The 21,577-nt window shown below is 43.8% G+C and overlaps 1 protein-coding gene across 1 annotated transcript in view; it reads left to right on the top strand.

The window, feature by feature from the left end:
• Positions 1-21,078, top strand: part of LOC144023594 (uncharacterized) — a 158,340-nt gene extending 137,262 nt beyond the window's left edge. The window contains exons 7-10 of the mRNA XM_077529232.1: positions 1,194-3,480; positions 4,593-4,643; positions 5,261-6,300; positions 20,981-21,078. Of these exons, the coding sequence (XP_077385358.1) occupies positions 4,624-4,643; positions 5,261-6,300; positions 20,981-21,078 (1,158 nt within the window). The 5' untranslated portion in view covers positions 1,194-3,480; positions 4,593-4,623. The remainder of the gene's footprint in view (positions 1-1,193; positions 3,481-4,592; positions 4,644-5,260; positions 6,301-20,980) is intronic.
• The last annotated feature ends 499 nt before the right edge of the window (positions 21,079-21,577 follow it).

Here is a 21,577-nt window from a genome sequence, read left to right as displayed (position 1 = left end):
AAACTCATTTAGGCACGGGGAACACATACAAATTACACACGGGGAGGGCTTAAGTCGTTAGGGCGTAAGTTTTGCTGCACTATGTCACAACTGGATAATATTTTTAAGTATGTGATAGACAGTGCAAGGAAGATAATAATGAATATCATGGTGGTATCCGTATGTATATGAGACAAAGTATCAAAAGCATTGTGCGCTTCCCTTTATCCAGCCTCTTATCCGTTGTGCTGCTCTCCATGTCCCAATGTAGAGTCACTGTTAACAATTTGAATGATCAAAATTGGGCTTTACGGAATCATATAATCCTCATTCAACAAAATTGCAAGACCTAGAATCACCTAGTCAGCCATGATAAAGGCCACATATATGCTACAAGTTGCAAATATGTCACAGAAAGCTGCGAGCTCCCAGGTAAGAGCACTGGCGAGTGGCTGTCAGTGAGACAAGTAATAGCAGCCCATTGGACCATTAGTCTTGCCCATTAGGCCTGTTATGATTGTTGTCTATCTGGGCCACACATCGACAGTCACTGTCTCTGTTTGACCCAGGGCACCACCTCCCAAACAGTGACACGGCTGACACTTAATGACTTTTCACATGCCCACCTGGGACTCACACATTCACCTGTGTGCTGTTTGATCTGTAATGGTGACCATCCATACCGAGAATTGAAGTGCTCACCTAAGGCTAGAAAGAAATAAAAACAAAAAAGCATTGTAAAAAGTCATTTCAGCAAAGGGAATATTAAGTGAATGCATGAGTGCCCTCAGAGACAAAATGTAATATATGCAATGGGAATGAAGATATATCAAATGGTCATGTCATCACAAACATTTGCAAATACTACCATTTCACTAAATATTTGAAATGAAAACATTCTTTCAACCTATTGCCAGAGGAAGAAATCATCAACAAAACATGAGCAAATTTCAGTACAAAAGTCCTCTTTATCATGGGTGATAATCAGTGACATGTGGTGAAGTTCATGACTGGAGTGGCACGACTCCTCTGGAGTCAGATATATATACACTACAGGCTAGCACGACTAGCCACTACGAGCATTGACAACAGCAGACATGGGCTTGAGTGCAGCACAGCCAGGAGAGTGAGGCAAACTTATTTGGGTCTAGATGTCCCAGAACCTTTATTTTGACAGTTGTACTCTTTTCAATGTACATCTTTCACCTTGCCAGGACCCGCTGCTGCAGTTGCCTTTCAGCATGGAGGCTACAGGCTCGATCACTATGGTGGAACACAATGTCGTGGAGCGATGGCACCAACATCGCTGGAAAGCGGTCGCCGAGACGAGTGGCTTTGTGTCCCCGGTAGGACGTACGGTTCGGGAGATACGGACGTCCAAAGACCTCCAGGAGACCGATAATTTTAAAAAACAACACCGCCTGCGATGGTTCCTATTCCGGGTATTCAGCCCACTATCGCAGGAACGAAACGCCGTGGAGTGACGGGACATACACCGTTGAAAAGCTCTCGGTCAAAGCATTCGGGCTATGTGCGTCCCGAGTGGCTCCGGGGCCGCTACCGGACCCCGGGGTCCGCCTGAAGCTTCTCCCCACGTGAACAGAGACTGTAAGGCTTAAAAAGTTAATCAAGTGACACAAAAGAAAATGTGAAATGCCTAAAAGTACCGTTTTTTGGTAGTACAAAATGCCATGGCTATTTATGTAACAAATTATGAGGTGGTTTTAATAATTGTCAAGAAAACCTTTGAAAAATATCTTGATCAGAGATCTTAGATTCAACTCTCGTTTTTATTGATATATTGGTCCAAACAAATGTACCTAAACATTTAAAAATGAACATTAAATTGAAGAAATAAGGATGGTCTTTTAAATTATTTCTACGGCTATATTTCAATTTATAACTTCATTTAAACATATTTTTCAATATCTGCTTTCAAAGCTTTAATTGTGTTTCAATCAGTTCCACACTGTTCAATAACATGATAGCAAGAAAACCAAAAAGAACATTTAATATAGAGTAGAGCCAAATTCGAATATTTCTAACAAACAAATCCGTGTCAAAATCTGTAAATAATTTGGCGCGATAGGATGTATTTATCGTAGCCAAACACACTTAACTCAGCACAAGTGAATGGAACAACATTTACAGTTACTGAAGAATGTTGAAAGTGCTTTACAATCACTTGTAAAACGGCAAGCGGAAACGTGTCATAAATGAATTAACTTGCGTAGAACCGGACGGGTAATGTAAAAAACCTGATTACGCACATGTGCTTCTTTATTGCGCAAAGGCTTCTTCTACGAATCGCGGCCATGTGGCCATGCGGCCGTGCAACACTGCCACATGCTGGCATTCCACTGTATGACCACTGTACACTTTGGGTTGCTTCTCGGAGCCCTGCAGGTTTGAGATGTTTCCGTATTCCAACACATCTGATTCCTATAATCAGCTCAGCAAGCATCAGCAAGCTCTGCAGAAGCTTGATAACAATACTGATCTTCAGACTCAGGTGTGTCACATGCAGTGGAAAGTAAAGAACAGCAGGGGGCACCAGTGAGGCAGTACCTCCCTTGCCTACCCTGACCGCTCCCTTGTGGTAATCCCTAGTCTGCAATTTTTGTCCAAATCCTTCCTTTCATCTACCTATATTACAGTTTCCCTCCTCAGCTGTGTCAAAACAAAATCATCTTAGGCATGACACCAAGAAATGCAACCTAATTGCAGCTAAATCCTGTTTGCAGCACCAATAGTACATCGATCCTCTACTCATCTGGTTTGAGGATGACACATACTCAATACAATCCTGCCAGGAGAAACAAATGGTGAATTTGGACAGGGGCCAGTAGGCCTCCAGGCAGTCCCACCTCCTGTTAGAGTAACGGCTATTGTGATAAAGATGAAGCGGAAAAACGGATCAAGGAAGCTCTGCTCACAATCAGTTTCTTAATTGAACAGCTTTATGCACTGCTATTCCTCTCTTAGTGCTCTCTGCATTCAAAAATTGATAACTGTCCTACTTGTGTCATTTTCCACCATAGTTTTGTATCTTTAATATTGTTAAATTGTAACATTATTTATATTTCACAAATAACTGATTTCTTATTGGAAGCTGCCAAATGAATGTAAAAGGCTACCAACACGAGCATTATTTATTGTTTAATATAACATGGTTATGTTTTATGGGTGACGATTTCAAACCGGAACAGAGTTGAGTTCATCTTCCAGTAAATCTGTCTATTCATGGCACTAATGCCTCTGGCAGGTGCAACAATTTGCAGACCTGACAGTATGCACCATGCCATGCAGGATGAACATCATGAGAGCTGGCCATGCCCGGGGGAACGGTTGTTTGGACGGTGGCCATCCATGTTTACCCTACTACCCGAAAGGAAACAGATCCGTTGAGAGCAGGCGCCTGTTGGGCCACAAGATCCACTGAGACACATCCCCTGCAAAAGCACTCCCTGCGGCATGGACAAATACAGCTTGGGTTTCATTGTATGCATCAGTTGCATGCTTATATGTTAGGTGTATGAAATATTAACTTTCACCGCCCAGTATCAATACAACAACATAAGCCTACTGGCTAGTGTTAGGTCTGTCTGTTTACTTATTTACATCATAAAAATATACTGAGAGATATATCTCACAAAAGCAGTGTTGTTCAAGTTATTTTTGAAAAGTAAAGTTATAGTTACTTCTCTGAAAAAGTAACTAATTACTTTACTAGTTATTCAATAATGAAAGTAAGTAACTACTTTAAGTTACTTTACTTAAAAAATTAACCAGGCAATAGCCATCCATCTGGTACCTCTCCACGGTAATTTGGTTGGGAAAGGCGGGACATTCTGTACAATAATTCGAGCTGATTGGACGATGCGACATTCTACACGTTTTTTTTAACCAATCACAGCCACGGGTGAAAATGTCATCTCCGTTCTTGTCGAAGGGGGGAAAGCACGAACATCTTACCAGCTAGAAATGCACGAAGCGCCTCTCGCTGTTCAACATTCAACAAGGAAATGGTGAATAAATCTGCGAGAACAGAATTAATTGCAGCGTCCATTCGTCCATGTTAGGTTTGTTTGTTAGATCCAGCGTCGGCGCTGGCTTCCTGGTTTTGTCACAGTTGCATATCCCGCCCCCAAACACAATGTCGCTCTCTGATTGGTCCGAACCACCAGTGGTTCGGGAACTGCTATTATCTACAGGAGCAGTACAATATGTATTCTCCGGAGTTTGTGAACTCACAAATACCGCGAGAATTCATTTTGCAAGAGCAAGGTTATAAAAAAAATACTAATATATATATATATATATATATATATATATATATATATATATATATATATATATATATATATATATATATATATATATATATATATATATATATATAAAATGTCAAAACTGTCAAAATGTTGACAGTTTTTGTAGACGAATGTGTCCTTGGACTAAAATAACGGCTAAAACTTTGCTTACTTTACTGACTAAATTTAAAAATGGCTCCCACACCATGGAAAATTTGATGGAAATAGTTACATTTGTGTTACATTTGTGTCATGAAAAGTTTAGTTTCTGCAGCTACTTTTTTTGCAATTCTTTTTTAGGTCATCCAGCGTTCACCCAGATCCCCATCTAATGAGAAACGGACCCAATAGGTACCATTTGTTTATTCTATGTATGTGCTGTCAAAATCTCTGTTTTTGCTGCCACAGTTTGATAGATATTAAACATTTCAGTTTCCTGTGATATCACCCAGCCCCCTATTTCGTTCAAAATGGAGCCAAAATGGTACCATTGGTTTGTGTCATGTTTTGGTTCTGTTTAGGGTGGGTTTTTGCTTTGTTTTTTGTTGGGTTTTGAGTTTGTCATGTTTATGTTCTGTTTTTCTTGTCTTCCATAGTCTCGTTAAGCCTCACTGATGTCCACCTGTGTTTGCCTGCCCTTCCTCATGTGTCAACCAATCAGCATCCCCTTCCACTTGTGTCTTGCCCAGCTGTGTCTCATCGTGCTCAATTAGTGTGTGTACTTAGTTTTCGGTTTTCGCTTCAGTTCTTGTCGGTTCATTGTTCTTGTTTCCCCACGTCCATGCTCCCATAGTTAAGTCTGCTCATGTATTGTTTTTCCCTTCGGTATTTTGTTATTCTTTGTTACCAAGCCCTGTTTGCAACTTTAGTTTTGTTTGATTAAATTTACTCAATTTTCGCACCTCTGCCTCCCTGACTTGTCCGCCTCCTGCATTTGGGTCCACCACCACACTTTTGAGTCCTGACAGAATGAACCGACCACGAAAGGACCCAGCAGGGAGCCGGTGCCGACCGGCACGACGTCGGCCAGCTCCCAGACGCCATCAGCCTGTTGACCAACCCCGTTCCCTCTGTGTAGGTTCAGCTTTCTTTTCTGGTTCTTGTGTCTCCGTGTCCTCCTCACCCGTTAAAGCATATTTACCCAGTTCACCTCCTTGTGATTCCCTTTACAGTTATTTAAGTGATTCTGATTTTGAGCTCACAGACACAGAGTTAAACTATTCTGATTTGGACACCAGTTTTTGTTCACCTAGTAGTTCCCCCAGTGCACTTCCTTATGACACAATTTTGTCACCCCACGTTTTTGTTGACCACGTTCCCGAGTTTGATTATGATTCTGACTTAGAGGATGAATGTGAAGTGAGTGAGCACACCAAGTTTGGTTTGAGTGCGAGTGAAAGCTTTTATAGTTTTTTGTTTGCACGTTCCCTGTCAAAGTCACTTACACCCCTTCCTAGTCTTGTTTCGTCTGTTGATGCACCCCTTAACTTAGTCCCTGGTGTGTCTCGAGTTCCCCGGTCCCTTGGTCAACAGGCTGGTGTGACTACAGCCCCAGCTTCCCGCAGACAGAGGAGGAGGCAGAGGCGACCCAAGCCGCAGCCTGTGCCGCTGCCGCCGCAGCCCCTGGCCGCTTCGCCCGTGCCGCTGCCGCCGCAGCCCCTGGCCGCTTCGCCCGTGCCGCTGCCGCCGCAGCCCCTGGCCGCTTCGCCTGTGCCGCTGCCGCCGCAGCCCCTGGCCGCTTCGCCTGTGCCGCTGCCGCCGCAGCCCCTGGCCGCTTCGCCTGTGCCGCTGCCGCCGCAGCCCCTGGCCACTTCGCCTGGGCCGCCACCTCCTGTTCCTCGTCAGGCGGCGCATGGAATGCGGCCGCCACCTTCTGTTCCTCGTCAGGCGGCGCACGGAATGCGGCCGCCACCCCCTGTTCCTCGTCCGGCGGCGCACGGAATGCGGCCGCCGCCCCCTGTTCCTCGTCCGGCGGCGCATGGATTGCGGCCGCCGCCCCCTGTTCCTCGTCAGGCGGCGCATGGATTGCGGCCGCCGCCTCCTGTTCCTCGTCAGGCGGCGCATGGATTGCGGCCGCCGCCTCCTGTTCCTCGTCCGGCGGCGCATGGATTGCGGCCGCCGCCTCCTGTTCCTCGTCCGGCGGCGCATGGATTGCGGCCGCCGCCTCCTGCTCCTCGACCGGCGGCGCCTGGCCAGCGGCCGCCTTCGCTTGCACTAGTTCCGGCGGCGCCCGGCCAGCGGCCGCCTTCTCCTGCACCAGTTCCGGCAGCGCCCGGCCAGCGGCCGCCTTCGCCTGCACCAGTTCCGGCGGCGCCCGGCCAGCGGCCGCCTTCGCCTGCACCAGTTCCGGCGGCGCCCGGCCAGCGGCCGCCTTCGCCTGCACCAGTTCCGGCGGCGCCCGGCCAGCGGCCGCCATCGCCTGCACCAGTTCCGGCGGCGCCCGGCCAGCGGCCGCCATCGCCTGCACCAGTTCCGGCGGCGCCCGGCCAGCGGCCGCCATCGCCTGCACCAGTTCCGGCGGCGCCCGGCCAGCGGCCGCCATCGCCTGCACCAGTTCCGGCGGCGCCCGGCCAGCGGCCGCCATCGCCTGCACCAGTTCCGGCGGCGCCCGGCCAGCGGCCGCCATCGCCTGCACCAGTTCCGGCGGCTCCCGGCCAGCGGCCGCCATCGCCTGCACCAGTTCCGGCGGCGCCCGGCCAGCGGCCGCCATCGCCTGCACCAGTTCCGGCGGCGCCCGGCCAGCGGCCGCCATTGCCTGCACCAGTTCCGGCGGCGCCCGGTCAGCGGCCGCCATCGCCTGCACCAGTTCTGGCCGCGCCCGGCCAGCGGCCGCCTTCGCATGCACCAGTTCCGGCGGCGCCCGGCCAGCGGCCGCCTCCGCCAGCGTCAACCCTGGCGGCGCACGACTTGAGGCCGTCGCCTCCAGCTCCTCGTCTGGCGGCGACCATCCCGCCGCCACCTCTGCTACTCGTTGGGCGTCGAGGACGCCCTCCTGACCGGCCCCGCCGGGCCCTGCTCGTCGGGCGTCGGGGACGCCCTCCTGACCGGCCCCGCCGGGCACTCCTCGTCTGGCGTCGGGGACGCCCTCCTGACCGGCCCCGCCGGGCCCTCCTCGTCGGGCGTCGAGGACGCCCTCCTGACCGGCCCCGCCGGGCCCTCCTCGTCGGGCGTCGGGGACGCCCTCCTGACCGGCCCCGACGGGCACTCCTCGTCTGGCGTCGGGGACGCCCTCCTGACCGGCCCCGCCGGGCACTCCTCGTCTGGCGTCCGGGACGCCCACCGGACCGGCCCCGCCGGGCACTCCCCGTCTGGCGTCCGGGACGCCCACCGGACCGGCCCCGCCGGGCACTCCCCGTCTGGCGCCCGGGACGCCCACCTGACTGGCCCCTCTGGGCACTCCTCGTCTGGCGTCCGGGACGCCCACCTGACTGGCCCTCTGGGCACTCCTCGTCTGGCCACCTCTAGGCTTTTGGCATTTTGTTTGTTTTTTTTTGGACTGCCCTTGATAGTGGGCCATGCACCCTCCCGCCTGTTTTGTTGTTTTTGGACCTTATGGGACATCTGGGAGCTGTCCCTTGAAGGGGGGGTACTGTCATGTTTTGGTTCTGTTTAGGGTGGGTTTTTGCTTTGTTTTTTGTTGGGTTTTGAGTTTGTCATGTTTATGTTCTGTTTTTCTTGTCTTCCATAGTCTCGTTAAGCCTCACTGATGTCCACCTGTGTTTGCCTACCCTTCCTCATGTGTCAACCAATCAGCATCCCCTTCCACTTGTGTCTTGCCCAGCTGTGTCTCATCGTGCTCAATTAGTGTGTGTACTTAGTTTTCGGTTTTCGCTTCAGTTCTTGTCGGTTCATTGTTCTTGTTTCCCCACGTCCATGCTCCCATAGTTAAGTCTGCTCATGTATTGTTTTTCCCTTCGGTATTTTGTTATTCTTTGTTACCAAGCCCTGTTTGCAACTTTAGTTTTGTTTGATTAAATTTACTCAATTTTCGCACCTCTGCCTCCCTGACTTGTCCGCCTCCTGCATTTGGGTCCACCACCACACTTTTGAGTCCTGACAGTTTGTGCTCCGTTAGTGCTGCCAAAATTTCAGTTTGTGCTGCTACAATTTTATAGATATATTTACTTACTGATGATGTCACCCTGCCCCTCGTTTTGTTCAAAATGGACCCAAAAAGGTACCATTCGTTTGTGCTGTGATAAATGTATTGTTCCCGCAAAATAACTAAAAAAAAAATACAGCCATTAACAGGTAAATCCCTGGCAACGAAAGTGAGTACACCCCTGAGTGAAAATACCCAAATTGTGCACAGGTCGTTATTTTCCCTCCCCACTCTCATATGACATATTAGTTTTACAATAGCGATCAGGTGTGTTAAATTTGTCACACTCTTTTATAATGGTCACTGAAATTTCATTACGGCAACTCATGGCAAAGAACTTTGTGAAGATCTGGATTTACTGCAGCTCCAAAATACACTGTTAGTACTGCGGTACCTCACAGTAACTTTAGCTGTACAGGTACCATGCCAGCCCAGAAGACAGTGTGTGTTGTGGGTTGCCACTCTCACTGTGAGACATGCTGGCATCAGATGGCATCTTTAAGCTACAGTAATTAGAACCTACTGGAACCACCTGTTTTTTTGTTAAGGTTAAAAATCGAGGCATCAATTAATGGTGAGTGTGGTGTTTATTTTATTTTTTAAGTGGATGAGACATTTTCCTCTTATTGGTGCAAAGTTTTTGTTGGACCGGAGGCAAATGTGGTAAACTATTGCTTGAACACGTCAAATGTAAATGTCAAATTACATGAGGTAGCCTACGGGTATGACATATACAGTACGAACTGTATTAATTATATCCAATGAATACTGCATGGCTCATATTATCATAGTTTCAGATCTTTTTTTGACTAATGCCTGGATTTCATTTTAATTATATGGCTCAAAAGTCTCTAAACCTTCTGAAAAGAGCACAGTGCTTGAGTTTTCCCAAGCCCCTCAGAAGTTTGTGGATGCTTGTGGATCATTACTTTAGTTTTTGAGTTTGCAAAACTCTGTTCCGCCCACTCTCTGCTTTCCCAGCCGCAAACCATAAAAAACAAATTCAAGCATTTAGCAGCAAGAGTCACCATGGTGTTAATCATATGCGATTGCCTTCCGTCGCCTGATGCTAACTAATCTTTTTGAACACCGACAGCATCAATGTTTTTTGTTTTTTTTGTTTTTTTACACCAGTTCCTCCACAGCTTGTTACTCAAAAATGTTTCTTTCTCTCAGGCACCATCCAAATAGCCAAGGTTCTTCCTATTAAAAAAACAAAACAAACAACAACAAAAAAACTCTGTTTTTTTCCATTGTGTTGCTTCTCTGGAGCTACAATTATCCATCAATCCATTTTCTAATTGTTGCCTCAACATCCTAGCGATGTTAACAGTCCAGTGTATCTGTGGTATATATTACGTTTGTGCCATCTTCCTTCTACTGATAGATCTTCAAATGCATGTGAAAACGCTGTTGATTACAATCAATTAAGCCAGGGAGAGGATATATCAAAGATGAGGAAAACAAAGCCTTCCATTTTCAAAGCGCTACATTACATATATTAGCACTTTAAAATCATTTGACAAAGCCTAACCTTTAACACTTGCATTACTTTCATGTGAGGAGCCGGCCCTTGGAAGGAAATGATGGCTGACTGCTCAATATATAAACGAATCTGGGTGTCACAAGTTCTTTCTTGTATTCACAACTGACATGAATATTGAAAACGCTTTTTCAGAAGCCCCAAATACTGACTTGGAGGGCCATGAATAATAACCTCTGCTTGCATTTGAATCTTTCTGTCATCTAAAAGAGTATAAAGAGGCCTCATTTTCTCCCACGTCAATTACAGTGTTCCATCTTAACTTGAATTTAGAACAGTAGCCCAATTTCTACTTCTTGAATGATCTCCATTTTTAAAATACAGTGTGCTAAAAATGTCTGTTCCTACAGTACATTTATAAACACAAACTACGTTTCATCCGATGTGGCAGCTGTCATTCGAATTAAGATGACATATTACAACCTTAAAGGGGCCTCGAGGTTCTTTCTTGTAAACAAACAAAGTTTTTTTTTTTTTTTTTCACATTTGTTTACCTTGACTGTCACTTAACAAAGTCACGTGTGTTTCCTTTGTTATGGAACATTCAAATACAGTATTGTCTTGCTTGTTTGCCTATAGTTGTCCCTTTCCCTGCCTGTTGGTTTTTAACCAGTGACCGTTTCTGTAGGCTACTGATAAATATCCATTATTATCATCATTGTAACTACTGTAAGTACTTGTTAGAGGTACAAGAATCAGCCTGGAGAATTTGGCATACAGATTCTGGTTTGCTTACTGCCTTGCTGCCTGGTCTGTTGTTCCACATTCTTACCTGAGGCGGCAGCACCAAGTGAAGCTCCATGCACTTGACTCTGTTAGCAGCTACAAGCAAGCCGAACCGCTAGTTCCAATGATGTGGGAATGGATTTGAAGCACTGGTGACTGGAGCTCCGAGTTGTTAGAAGTTTGACTGAGCGAGCGAAGGTAGAGCAAAGGACTAGTTGAATTGGATTACTGGGAAGCGGTGCCCCAGGCCGACTTAACCTTTACACTACGTTTAGACAAGTGAGGCTGAAATGGCCATGAGGCTCTACTCCATTGAGATGATGATATCAGATATGAAGCAAACATTGCAGACTCTGGACCCTTCCACAAACCTGGCATTCAATTGAACGATTGGAAGAGATTTATTCTGTAGATCGACTTGGATTTTTTTTGCACAGGAACCACACCAGTGGTGCTCTTAAGTCTTTCTGACCTTTCATATATCTCTTGAAATTTTCCTCATTCCTCAGCAAATGAATAACCTCAGCCAGCTCCCCAGCCTCCTAGTACGTAGTCATTAGCCAAGTGGATTTTTATTGACTATAACCAGTGGGACTAACTAAGGATTTTGTTTGCGGTGACAGCAATGTAAAATGATTCGATTCTATCTTTTAGGCTGCTGGCCTTGCTAGCATAGAGGATGTCCCAGATTCAAAGTGTTGTGCAGACTGTGCTGCTTTGAAGTGCTCTGTAAGAACACCTACTGCATTTTCTCTGGCGCACCAATGTATCTCTGACCTGACTGGAATACCACCTAGTTTTTTTCTTGCTTGTCAGAGTTGCCTCATTTTCTTGTGGATCTTCTTGTCTTGTCTTTCCTAATAGAAAAAAAAAATCACTGCTGTTTTCTCAACAGAAGTCATCAGTGTTCCTGATTCCAGGCCAGTGGGTCTTTTAAAGGGATTACACTACAGTATTTTAAGCTCTTCCAATAGGCATATAATAATTAAATCTTGCCTTTGACATCATGTCACTTATTATGAAATATTAGGTGTTTTACTGGTTACTTTTCTAACGCGGAAGGAAACGCCCGGTTCAGTAAAACCCCGCCTCTCTCCGTGTGATTGTCACACCCGCGGCGAACCGACTGCAGTCTGCTGTTGGAGCTCTGCGATTGAGCATTCTTCTGAATGGCCACGCAATGGTCAATTCTTCAATAAACATTTGAAACAAAATGGCTCCTTGCTGCAAGCAATCATGGAGGAGGAGGGGAAGAGACGGAAGCAGAGAGAGCAAAGAAAACCTGAGCTGGTCTTGAACCAGGGACTTGCTGCTTACAGAGTGAGCATACTAACCACTATCCTATTCGTTGAGGTTGGCCCAGCAGTGCAAAAGATTTACTTGTAGCTACCCAAGTGTTAGACTAAATGATTGCTTTGAATTAATTTGGACAGAATGTTTACTGATAAAGGCTATTTTTGTCACTATCCCATGGAGGTCTCAGAGAAAGTGCATTAAGTCCGCAGAGGCGGTGCAGGAGTGGGTCCGCACCTTATGACGTCAAAAAGTGCCAACAGCTCGTTTTCTCAGGTTGGGAGGGGCCCGTGCTTCTAAAGCAGAATAACGTAGAATTTCTCATAGAGGAGCGAATGAAGGAAAACACCACTTCGGTCATGTTTTTGGTGACAAATTAGCATATTAACACGGCTAAAAACGCCATAAAATAGATTTTTCACACTGCTGTCCTTTTCAAACCTGGGTTGGGTTTGATTGAACCCCAGGGGTTTGGTGAATCAGTCTCGGGTTTGGCTCCCTGTTTATTTTTTCACCAGTAAACTCTACCATCATGATTATTAAAAAAAAATAAAAAATTAAAAAAAATCTCCAGATCACACTTCTTCAACTGAGACAAAATGGCTTCTGCAATTGATTTTGCGTCTTCTTTGTCAAGAGGAGAGAAACCCAAGAACTGCTCACATATTTCAGCACGATTGTCATGGTTTATATACCGAAAACAAACAGATGCTGCTTATATTCATGGTCTCATTTAAAAAAATAAAAATAAAAAAGCAGATAACTACTTATCTTTTTTAATTTCCTTCACTAGTTCCTCTTCAATCTCAGCCGTACAAGATGCCAATCAACTCATATTTGGATTGTGGGTGTGATTTGCCGTGCATTTTTAGGTGCTGATTTCAGAGAGTTTTGAAGTGTGGCACTGAATGAGGATTTTCAGGAAATGAATTGAGAGAAGTTGTCTTCTTCACTTTTGCCACACACAACACAGTTGTTCTCTAGAAAGATTATTAATGATGTCTAAAGATGGAAAGGAGAATTTTTTTTTCTATTCTTATTTGACTTTTTCTACATAACTTTTGTCCAATACTGACCTTATTCTTTCCTTTATGCCTGTTGTATTTTACAGAACATATTCAGTCAGCTTCGTGGCATCTGTGTGGCCATTATCAGTCATCATTCTTTGCTTCTCAGCAAGAGAATTTTTCCAATCATTTAAGTCCTTGCTTTCTGAACTGTCCATTTGTTGTTGTTTTAGCCAAATGATATAGAGATGGTACAGTATACAACATCTGCTGACACTGAATCACAACCACGGATATGTGCCACAGCCACAACCAAATTTCCTTTGGGGTTAATTTTGATTTTGGGTAACTCACTTGAAGTTCAGAAGGCTGTGTGCCTTTGTCCTTTCAATATTTTCTTGGGACCGTCTCTTTCTTTTTGACCCTTCTCCATTTGTCTCTCATGCCAAGACGCAAAATAATATAAGCCTCCTTAATATCCACTTTGAGACACACTTAAATAATTCAAATACCCCTTAATGCAAACACAAGCACAAACAGCAATTTAACATAAGCAAGATGTAAGTCAAACAATTTTTAATTTTAATTAAATTTCTTATTATTATAATTCCATAAGAGAAAATCTAATTTACACTCTGCCGTATATACATTTTGTGCCGCACAGCATACCATAATACAGCAAAACCACACATGTAGGCATGCAAGAAGAAATATCAGTGAAAGGGGTGAAGCTGCAAGAGTATGGATGGTGCCTTGCTCAAGGACACTTTGACAGTAGCAAGGAAGCAAACTATGAATGAAGCATTGAGATTGAATATTGATTTGATAAATCAATTATAAAGGGCAAAGTGCACCAATTCACCGCAATTACCCATATGTAAAGTATGCCGTTGACTTTCGTGTTTAAGTTTTGATTCAAACTGCTTGAGGATGTGTCATATTTCCAGGAATACATTTGTTTTAATGCAGTCTGCAGGTCACACTGAGTACTTCTATGTGCACAGTTAAACATGAAGTGACACATCTTACCACAGTGAGTCAGAGCGAGAGTCGCACCACTTTACTGACACACTGTACGCAGGGTTGCATTTTGGAATATTTATTTTACAAGGTCAATATAAAAACATGAATAGAAGAAACAAACTGGCATGTTTTTCATTTCCATATGTTAGCTCCCACTTCAACTGCAGCTCAGAAGTTAACTTTCCAGAAGGGGCCACTGTGTGGGAGGCTAAAGGCAGAGCAAGGCAGCAGGTTTGTTTACCTGGAGGGATGTTACCTGAGAGATAGTGCAAGATGGTTATTTGATTTCAGCACATCTTTTTAACGCCGACCATATGCTCATATTTGCCACTATGATTCAATGATTAATATCAGTACATAAACTATTGATTTTTCTTCTTTGCCTGCTCTGGATACGGGTTGGGGGGTGATCTAGTGCTGTGACAAGGGGGATTCAATTACACTGAATTTAATTAGGGGGTCTCACGTCAGCATAGATATCCTGAAATTCAGACCAGCTCAATATCCTTGTTTGACCCCTTTCTCTGATTTCTTCTCTACAGAGACAGCTGCATTACTCCGGAGAAAAGTGAGAATCTGTAATCTCTCTGACGGGCTCTTACAAAGGTTTTGCTACCCGTACCCACACTCTGACAGGGCAGTTGCCCTGGACCGAATAGGCGAGAACCTCACTCTTCAAAAGCTCATTTCGTGTATCAATGGCAATAATAACTGCCATGTACTATAAATGACAAAGGGAGTCCAAACATTGCATTCCAAATTTAACAAAATCACAACAACCCTGTGTTTGTGATAAATGGCACTAATCCCACAAATGGTGACCACTTGCAAAAAATACGGTAGATAATTTTAAAAGAAATAATTCTAAACTCGCAGTCACAATTTCGTGCCCACCACAAATCTAGCTCAAAGTGCAGTCAAACTGTATGCATGGGTGGAGTTTTCTTTCTTTTGGTATTGTGCTAGTCTAGTTCAGATAGAATAGGGTGTTTACCCCCTATTGCGCATCACTGAGGCAGGGAATACAGCCGACTCCTTGCCAATCGAAGCAGCTCCCCTCATCAATGCATTTCAATCCATTAGAGAGAAGCAAAAGTGAACTCACTGGATTCCGAGAGATGAGACTGGCGCACAAAGAGTATATTTAAAAAGGAACTGTAAAATCTCCACTTTCAGATGATTTTGTCGAACGTGCATGAGGCGTGGACAGTGTGACATCCATGTGACATCACAACCCACAACTAACGCCACCAAAAATTGTGCCACACAGTCAGGGGCGTGCTATTAATTTTTGTTTTTTTAAGTTAATTATGATAATAATTTGTTCAATGAATTGATTTCTACAATGATTCAGATGGATTGTCCCACGCTTGTCAGACTTGGTTTTAGTGTGTCCAAAATCTAGTCTACATTTTGACACTAAATTGCCAGTCTACCAAATTCACAAATTGCTTGTGCAAAAATATCTGTCATAAAGTTTGTGACTGATGCTGTGTGGGAAGTGGGTACAGCTTTTATCATAGATAAAAATGAATACCGATATTTTCAAATTAATGCATGCTTTTTTTAATTGAGCACAATTTCAATTAGGGGTTGGGCAAGTACCAACAGCAGGTATCAGTATCGCGTTGATACCCAGCCTTATTTCAAGATATTAGTAGGCCAACTCATGACGGCAGCTGCTAACAGTATCAGCCACCCTCTAATGGCCATTTTGTGATCAGGACCTAGAAATTAGAAGACCTGAAAATATCCATTACAATAATGTGATGCAATTTTTTTAGGAACAATGCTATATTGGGACATATAGGTCTTTCTTTAAGGTTATCTGTCATTGATTTGTGGGGGAAATTTTATATAACAGTGGTATTGGTGTCTGGTATCGGTACTGGTGACTACTCAAGAGTTGAATACTTGTACTGGTATCAGTCTCAAAAAAAGGTGTCATCGAACATCCCCTCATTAGTCAAATGACAGTTGATTGAATTTATGACCTTATTATAAGGAAGTGTGGTTATTATTGCCATAAGTCACTGCTGATTAGCAATCTTTGCAACGTGAAAGAGTCCTAATCACATGACCACAACATATTTATCTTGTGTAGTTGATTAGATCAGTTCTATAGAGACAGCCGTGCATAAGGGAGAGTGGGTATCTATTACGCGTTATGAAAAAGATTTCCATATACACATTTGGTGTAGGGAAGGGCTGCTGCACAACAAACTGATTGGACACCATTAATCATATCTAAATGTTGTGGTTCTTTTATGCACACAAGCCCAAAAGTATTGTGTGAAAATATGTATGCATACTCAGAATAGCTGATTTCAAATGACAAAACATTCCATTATTGGTGCTAATGAAGCGACTTTCATGTTTCCAGGGAGAGCAGAGGTAGCAAGTGTGGCTATAAAAGTATCACCTGAATGTGTTCTCTGCTTGGCGAATTGCCTGAATTGAGACATTCACCACTTGTGTTGTGCCTGCATGATGAGAACTGACATCTGAACTTCCTTCCTGTCAAGTGTGTGTTGGATGTATCCGCCTGACAGGTCTCGAGCTTTACTTTGCACCCAAACTACCCTTTCCTTTCACACCACAGAGGTCAGGGATTCGTGTGTCTGTGTGTGTGCGTGTACAAGGAAGGGAGCTGAAGCGAGTATCGAGAGAAGCTGTCTTCCCTTTCAGCCAAGCTGTTGTCAGGTCTTCTGGGGAAAAGAACTCCGACAGTATGTCCCCTACCTCACCTTGCACTGATCTGGGCCTGATATCAGCTTTCATTCATACTACAAATGTGTGGAGTGAGTGCGAGTGGCCACTCAAGTGTAGCAACTTTGTCCTTTTTCTCCAAGTGTTTCTGTGAGGACAGCATGAGTGTGTGCGTGCTTTCCCCCCAATGCTCTACATTGCTCAACTGTTTAATATTATCTGCAGCACATGTGGAGAAGACTGACTTGAGAATTAATGCAGTCCTCAGTCAGAATACAACATGGCAGATTTTCACAGTTTCGTCCCTCCAGTGACCAGATTTGCCGGGGGTTTTTCTTCTTCTTTTTTTTTTTTCTAAGAGTAGAGAATCTCAAACCTCACCCGCCAAAAGGACAACTGGATCCACTCTTCTTGCAAGACATTTGGAGAAAATATGTAGACTGATGACATTTTTTTTTTAAATTATGATTATTTAAATAACAAAGGTGGACGAGTAGTTAGCACGTCCACCTCCCAGTTCTGAGGTCGCGGGTTCGAGTCCAGGCTCCGACCTTCCTGGGTGGAGTTTTCATGTTCTCCCTGTGCCCGCGTGGGTCTTCTCCGGGTACTCCGGTCTCCTCCCACATTCCAAAGACATGCATGGCAGGTTAATTGGGCGCTCCGAATTGTCCCTAGGTGTGCTTGTGGGTGTGTCACTGTGTGCCCTGCGACTGGCTGGCAACCAGTCCGGGGTGTACCCCGCCTACTGCCCAAAAACAACTGGGATTGGCTCCAGCACCCCCCCCGTGACCCTTGTGAGGAATAAGCGGTCAAGAAAATGGATGGATAAATAACGAAGCATTTGATGAAATGAACATCATGTCAACAGTCAATCATGGGTGCGGCAATGTTGCAACCCCCCCCCCCCCCCCGTGACCCTTGTGAGGAATAAGCGGTCAAGAAAATGGATGGATAAATAACGAAGCATTTGATGAAATGAACATCATGTCAACAGTCAATCATGGGTGCGGCAATGTTGCAACCCCCCCCCCCCCCCGTGACCCTTGTGAGGAATAAGCGGTCAAGAAAATGGATGGATAAATAACGAAGCATTTGATGAAATGAACATCATGTCAACAGTCAATCATGGGTGCGGCAATGTGATAATCTGGGGCTGCTTTGCTGTCATAACCTGGACTAATTGCTGTGATCAATGGAACAATCAATTCTGCTTCTACCAGAAAATTCTGCAAAATGAAGGTTGGAGTGGCCAAGTCAAAGCAGGGTAAGTGTAATAGAAAACGGAGAGGTGGCTGTAAATGAAATCAGCGTCATTCTTAACTAGCAGATTTATGATTGTATATGGCGAGTTTTCAGGTACACAAAGTATTCTGGCCGCTGAACTATCTGCTCATGTAAAGGATCAATGCCCTTCTCTTTGCGGCCGAAAAATGCTCATCCAGCATTTTTAGCGCTTGGATTAAGTTATTCATTGAGAGCATCCAACACACAAATTTGCGTTTGTCCATCCTCAAGCAGTGTGTGTATCCCCACTTTCCTCTTTTGACACAAGGCCAGGTAGTCCACTGATACTGCTGATCCTCTGCAGGGTTGCAGGGAGTTGGAGCCAATCCCATTTGACATTTTTGGAGATAAGTCCAGCCATTGTGTTTTGTGTGTGCGTGTGCGTGCGTGCGTGCGCGTGTACTATCGGATTTGTTTTCTGCTTATAGTTTGTATGAAAACACTGAAGCATCAACACGACACATGAGCTCTATTCTCAGTACTGCATTGTGTCAGTGTTTTAGACGAATGCAGTGACATTGCTGGGTTACGATTAACATAACGATGCATACTTATCAATGAAACACAATGTAATTGCAGATGTACAGGTAATCATTGTTCAGCATTAAATGTTGGCTATTTTAAGTCATCAAATATAAAATTCATTATTGAAATAGACCATACAAATTTGGTTTTGCAGGTAAAGCCAGCATAGATAATAGCTGACTAACATAACCCAAAGTTATACTTTTCGGCTTCATCTGTCTTCTTATTTTTCTAATTAATACAGTCTAAATTACACGCACAAGCAAGCAAGCACACACGCACACACTTTTATTATATTGCTGAAATAAACTAGAGTACAAATGCAAATACATAGACAGTCAGGGAGAAAGTTTTATGGATTGGTGAGGCAAAGATTAACCTTTACCAGAGTGATGAAAAATGCAAAACTTCCAGGAAAAACAAACAAACAAAAAAAACAAAAAAAAACAAAAAACACTGCTCCTAATCCCAAACAAAGGAGCACATCTGTGAAGGATGAGCTTGTGTGGCTGACTAATTTTCCTTGATGATGTAACACGTGGTAGCAGCAGCAAAATGAACTCTGAAGTCTACAGAAACATTTTGTCTGCCGATTTAGGAATGCAAAAAGTTTTCAAGACATTTTCTATTTTCTATTAATTGTGCATCTGATTGAACCCAAATAAAGTATAGCTGCTTTGGTAGGCTTTTTCTGACATTTTTGTACTCATATCTATAGTCCAAGCAATGGTGCACAGAAGCCTCCCACAGCATCCTAAGGGTGTCATTGTATATTTAAAGGCTTTAAGTTTACCAACAAACACAGCGAAATTGTCATCCTCAAGTTGAGAAAATACAGCACAACATAACATCACCAAGAAGTGAACGTGCGACCAAAACTGATGAAAAAAAATTAGAACTGGTTAGTGAGGTTGCCAAGAGTCTGGCAGCAAGATTAAAGGGATTGCAGGAATTTCTGAAAATACTGCCTGCTCAATACATGTGACAACATTCTGCCATCTTTTTCATATATATATATATATATATATATATATATATATATATATATATACACACACACACACACATGTCAAAACCACATGATTTCAGTGTTCTGCAAAAACAAACGAACTGGCCTCACTGCTTCAATTCAATGCATTTAGATGGGAGGTTATTTGTCATCTTTCAGAAACATAATTGTTAGCTTTCTGATTATTGCAGTGTCATGGCAGTTTCTGCTCGGCACTTTATCAACTGCAGTTTTCCACAGATCTATTACAAACACTCAAGGATTGTTATTATACCGTCAAGCAAGAAACATTTTCATTGACATTGACACAAAAGAGTGCTGAGAACGCTAAAGTCAAATGTCTGATAGACAAATTTGTTTGTACCCTTCCGCAAAGTAAAACAAACAGTAGTCGCTTGTCAAATAACTTGAAACTGATGAGAATGGAACTTTCCAAATTGCATATTGACAAGCCACAGAACTTCTTGGAGAATATCCTTTGGACTGATGTAACAAAGCAGGGGTTTCAGGGGTTGCATCACCCCTGTGTTTACACTATCAGTAAATGAAGCTCACAAAGAAAAGAACATTGCAGCGACTGTAAAATATAGAAGAGGAACAGCTATGTTCTGGGGCTGCTTTGCTTCGGGCAGGATACAATGAAATTTAAATTCTGGAGTGAAATGTGCACCCTGAACAGTAGGCTATAAAGATCCAAAAATTGCTAAAAACAAATTAGACTAGTGACCTTCAATAATCTCCAATCTCAATCCTTTTCAACATCTGTGAAAAGAACTGGAACATGCGGTCTGGAGAAAGCAACCTTGAAATCTGTTACACCTGTAATAATTTGCTCACAAGGAGGTTTTCTTTCATACACAAAAGCGATGAGATCACTTTTACGCACAAAACGAAAGGGTCGCACTCTTTTTCTTGCAACTATCCGATACTGCCATGCAAAACTACATGATTATCTTTGTGAAGGCAAAGACTCATGGATTTAAATAGTAGATTTTGCAAATGATGATACTTGTGTCTGGTCAATGCGTTACACAGGGTTTTGCTTTTACATCAGTCAAAGAAAACATGACGACACAGTCGATGATTTACAGAATCCTCTTCAGAGTAAGCGCCATCGTTTTTATGATCAAGGTTAATAGCATTCCTTAAAAGACACAAACATAAAGATTGTCATCATATGCCAAAGATTTTATTTTTAATGTTCATCAACATTGAGAACACTTTGAGCTACAATTTTGGACTTAATCCAGCAACATACCGTCCACTTAATTATGCATGTTCTAATTCTCTCTCCTGTAATGTTTCCAAATATCATCTGCTTTGCGTCTTTTATGCAAACACGTCTGGCCGTCAATGAGCCAATAGCCTCCTCTTGACCCGGAATAGATTTGCACATACGAGTTCTCCTGTCATGTAACATGTTTGAAGCTCTGCCTACCTGTCCTGTCGCATGCTGCTGTGTGACAGGCAGCAAACCGGTCCTGACAGGGTCCCCGGCAGTGTCACGGGCTCACCGCAGAGAGCAGTGCCTGTCTTCACTCATTTCCTCTTTTCTGCTCCCGTGACCTCAACCAAACAGCTCGGAACACCACGTCTCCACTTTCCTCTTTGCTGAAGAATCAGACACTGCTCAGGCATGCCATTTGTTCTTTCTTCACTGGACACAATGTCTGTAGAGTTGTGTGGATACTATATATAAGAACATGTTCTTTCATTTTTTAGAAAGACTTGGAAGCAATTTTATTGTCTTGAATTATCTTTGTTCAGAATTTTTTAGATATGTTTATCTATCCAGAATATAATTTACTGTTATCCAGCTATCCGTATTGATTGTGCACATGGGTCGGGTTTTGCCTGTCTGCCTGCACTTTTATTATATTTTTTTATTTATTTATTTTTTTATTTTTTTTTATTTGATTTTTTTTATAAGAGCTCAGAATTGTTCATTCGGTAGTCTTACCGATTCAACGTCTTGTCATCATTGCTCTTTTTTTTTTTTTTTTTTTTTTTTGTGTGTGTGTGTGTGTGTGTATGTGTGCGTGCGTTTGCGTGCGTGCGTGCGTT

Source organism: Festucalex cinctus, chromosome 8 (genome assembly GCF_051991245.1).
Source record: "Festucalex cinctus isolate MCC-2025b chromosome 8, RoL_Fcin_1.0, whole genome shotgun sequence".
NCBI lineage: Eukaryota > Metazoa > Chordata > Actinopteri > Syngnathiformes > Syngnathidae > Festucalex > Festucalex cinctus.
This window is presented reverse-complemented; position numbering and strand designations above follow the sequence as displayed.